Here is a 4,054-nt window from a genome sequence, read left to right on the forward strand (position 1 = left end):
AATTTAGCGATGATTATGCTCATTTATTCCGCTTCTTTCACGTGCTCTTCAAAGATTCCAATCTTCTATTTTACTTTTTTTTTTATCTATTTTATTTATTAATAAATTTTTTTTAGCGATTTTCATGTTATACCGTCGGACTTTTTTCAACATTTTCCTTTTTTTTTTTTTTTCCTCCTAGCTGTATCATACCTGTCCTTTCTCTCTCTACTTTCTCTCACAAACACATTGTGAGAAATCCAGATTTTAGAGAGAAAACAAACAAAGAAAAAACAAAAAAAACAAGGGAGATTTTCCTTGTGCATTTTAGCAGATTCTCAGCCAAAAGGAAAAGGGGAGAAAAACTTATTAATGAGCTGAAAAAGAATGTATATATTTTGTTTTTTTTTTTATGCAGATGTATATATTTTGTAACATTTATATATAAATACTCTCCCCTTAATTCCTAGTTTGTGGTGTGTTTTTTTTTTTTTTTAAAAAAAAAAAAAAAAAAAAAAAAAAAAAAAAAAAAAAAAATTGAGGCTGTAGTGTTAGTATACCTATACACATTGTTCTTTTTTAACATCTGTTGCGATAAAGTTGTGTATTTTTGAACCTTATTGGTCGTCAACCAGATAGGCAAATTAAACATCCCTTGAGTGGGAGGAACGAAGGATATATAGAAATGGCACAATTACCTCCAAAAGTTCCTAACATTATACCCCAGAATTCGAATCATCACCGTCATCAACAACCACAACAACAATGGCAAGAATTCATGCGCCCTCAGCAGCAGCAGCAGCAGGAGGCGGGGCAGAACCCACCGTGGGTGGACGAGTTCATGCAGTTCTCGGCAGTGAAGCGAGGAACACACCGGAGGACGGTGAGCGAATCGTCTGTGGCATTTGTCGAGGCTGGGGCAGTACCATTCTTAAACGGCCCGTTCCGTCCACCAGAAACATTATCGGGGAGGAGTAAAACCAACAATGATGAGGAGTTTGATAAGTTCGACGATGATCAATTTATGTCTATGTTTAGTAATGAGTTAGGAGGGTCGTCTTCGAATCCGTCATCGACTTCGGATCATAACAGCACGAATGAGGATCAAAAGAGAGGGATAACGAGAAGAGGGGAGCAGGAATTAGGAGGTAGAGCGAGGGTGGAAGACGGCGAAAAGGCGGAAGAGGTAGAGAGTTTGCGTAAATTTGATAAGGAAGAAGCACAAGTTGGTGGTAATAAAAAGGGTGGCAATGTAGCTGCTGCTGCTGCAGGTGGTTGTAATGATACAGGTGTTGTTGATGCTGACCAGCAACCTGTGGTTGATCCAAAGAGGGTTAAGAGGTAAATGAAAAACTATACTCCGTATAAATGTTTCATGATTTTTCAAAGGTGAAATGATAACAATATTTACAGAGATAAATATAAATATTGGCATTTTAACGTTTTTCATTCTAAATTGTTTGACATAATTTGATTTTTAGCACTATTTATACACGAAGTACTGTTTTTTTTTTTTTACTAGTTTTTGTATTTTATAGACTTGATTAAAGGCAATCATGTGCAATCTTGTTAAAATGCTTTTATCATAATTTTTTCAAAATATCAATAACAATGTTTTTTTTTTTTTTTGAAACAATCTATAACAATGTTTGGTTATTCATAATTAGAGATATTTTCAATTCAATTTATAAATTAATAGATGTATAAATAAAACGTATGTATGTATCAACTAATTTGAAACAAATGCATTAGAATGCTTTTTAAGTTAAAGTTGCAATTTAAGTGAGGATTTAAACAATTAATAATAAAGTAGTTGTTTTTATTAAAGGTATTATACTTAAAAAAGAAATGGAGGGAGTATTATTTTACAAATTCACTACAAGATTTTTTCAATATATTCTGTATGTTGCATATATTAATTTTTTAAGTATAATCCAGAAAAAAAAAAATGTACAAAGTCAATTTCCTGACCTTTTTAATAAGAGGGAAAACAAATTTTCAAAATGTAACTGTAGCAAATTAACAAATTTGTATATCCTTTTACTAACGGACACTTTCTTGTGTGAAAAAACACAGAATATTGGCAAATCGACAATCAGCACAAAGATCAAGGGTAAGGAAGCTGCAGTATATATCAGAGCTTGAGCGCAGCGTTACTACTTTACAGGTTTGTACCTCTTATCACTTCTAACATCCTTGCTACACCTTTAGTGTGCCGTGTGCGTGACACTTTAAATCAGGGTGCGCCCCTTGACTGCCGTCTGAGCTACCACATACATATGCCTGTTGCATTCCTAGCATGTTTGAAGTCGGGGCTTGCCCCTTGACTGCTGTCTGAGCTATCACATACAACACTGGCCTTGAAATCCTAGAATGTCATTATCTAGCAATTAAGTATTTATCCCTAATATGAACGTCTTTCTTTTGTTGGACTTTTACTTCATCGCAAAAGAGTGAGGTATCAGCATTGTCCCCAAGGGTTGCATTCCTGGATCACCAACGCATGATTCTAAATGTGGACAACAGCACTCTCAAAGCTAAAATTGCAGCACTTGCCCAAGATAAAATCTTCAAAGATGGTAAGTTTAATATTAACAATGTATCATAAGTTCCGACACACTTCTCTTCCTAACTTAACCTTGTTACCAAATTGCTTCAATGAATGGCAGCTCACCAGGAAGCAATGAAAAGAGAAATAGAGAGGCTGAGGCAAGTATATTACCAGCAGAACCTAAACAAGACGGAAAACATTGTTCCACCGCCTACATCCTCATCTTTGCTACCAACAACCGCTCAGCCCCAACCACCCGACACCACAGTTCATAAGAATGAGCAGCTTACAAGTTAAAAAAAAAGAATGTATTTTTCCAGCCTCAATGATGAGAGACTTCATGTCAGAAATTCTTTGTACAGAACAATGTAAAAATGTTCCTCTGGTTTCTCTTTGTAACATAGATATGATTCTCACATGCAGATGAAAATGCTGATTCCAATGCAGTGTAACATAACAGATTAACAGCATACATTATAGTAAGCAGGGTAATTTATACATACAGCTTATTAGGAGTAAAAGTTTAAATTAAGCTACCACTCCATAGTTGATTACTAGCTTCAATTACTGAGAAGATTAGACCAAAAGCTAGTTAAAATTTAATCACCAAGGATATAAGGAAGTACAACTGAACATGTTATAAGATACATGCCTAGAAAGCAAGGTTATAAATATTCTCCGCAAAACAGAGCTCCGAGGCCTCCAACACAACACACACTGTGAATCTCAGTTACTCCCAAAAGTCCCACAAGAGTAGGATTGATCATATACAAAGGACAGAATAAAATGTCAAATTTCAAGTTACTCTGCTTTTCTATTTTCAAGGAAATCCAAAACTCAAATTGGCAAATCCATCAACTAATACAAATACAGATATATCAACAATGAAATGAGGTACCAACTAAATTCAAACTGGGTAAAAATGTACAAAACAACTACTTTAAGGGCTTATTCACGTTTACTAAACTGAGCTGAACTGAACTGAAATGATTGGAGCTTAACTGAACTAAACTAAGCTGAAATGAATATTTTATGAAAGAGGGAAATTAGGAGCTGAAGTGAACTGATTGAAGCTGAACTGAACTGAAAATAAGTAAATGTGAATAGGCCCTAAAGCATTTCTCATTCACCAGTTTAGCTTAACATGACAAAAAAAAATTACTCAATAGTCAATACTTTCTCACAAAACTCTTTATAAATGGCAAAGCAAATAAAATGCACAAAAAAATGACCATTCCAAACATATGCATCCAAAAACCAAACCATTAGAAATATAGTACTCGTCGCTCTTCAATCAATCGACAAACCAAGTAGGCAAAGCAGTAATATGGGACTCTGTCGCAAACAATAATTTGTATTTGACATACACTATACATAGATAAATGACAAAATCTCAACATAAACAAACTTTTCGAAAAGTTTAGAGCAGAAGAAAACATCTCAGGCAGAATTAAGAAGGAAAATAATTGAAATCACAGAGGATTTTCCTTCGAGTCTCCCCTAAAATGTAAAATTGGAAAGGGA

The 4,054-nt window shown here is 34.5% G+C and overlaps 1 protein-coding gene across 1 annotated transcript; it reads left to right on the plus strand.

The window, feature by feature from the left end:
* The first annotated feature begins 594 nt into the window (after positions 1-594).
* Positions 595-2,937, plus strand: LOC145559833 (basic leucine zipper 19-like). Its single transcript, XM_081621122.1, has 4 exons — positions 595-1,320; positions 2,056-2,146; positions 2,432-2,558; positions 2,649-2,937. Exons 1-4 carry the CDS (start codon positions 665-667, stop codon positions 2,825-2,827), a joined length of 1,053 nt encoding a protein of 350 aa, XP_081477248.1. The 5' UTR covers positions 595-664; the 3' UTR covers positions 2,828-2,937.
* The last annotated feature ends 1,117 nt before the right edge of the window (positions 2,938-4,054 follow it).

Source organism: Chenopodium album, chromosome 9 (genome assembly GCF_948465745.1).
Source record: "Chenopodium album chromosome 9, dcCheAlbu1.1, whole genome shotgun sequence".
In the NCBI taxonomy this organism is placed as follows: domain Eukaryota; kingdom Viridiplantae; phylum Streptophyta; class Magnoliopsida; order Caryophyllales; family Amaranthaceae; genus Chenopodium; species Chenopodium album.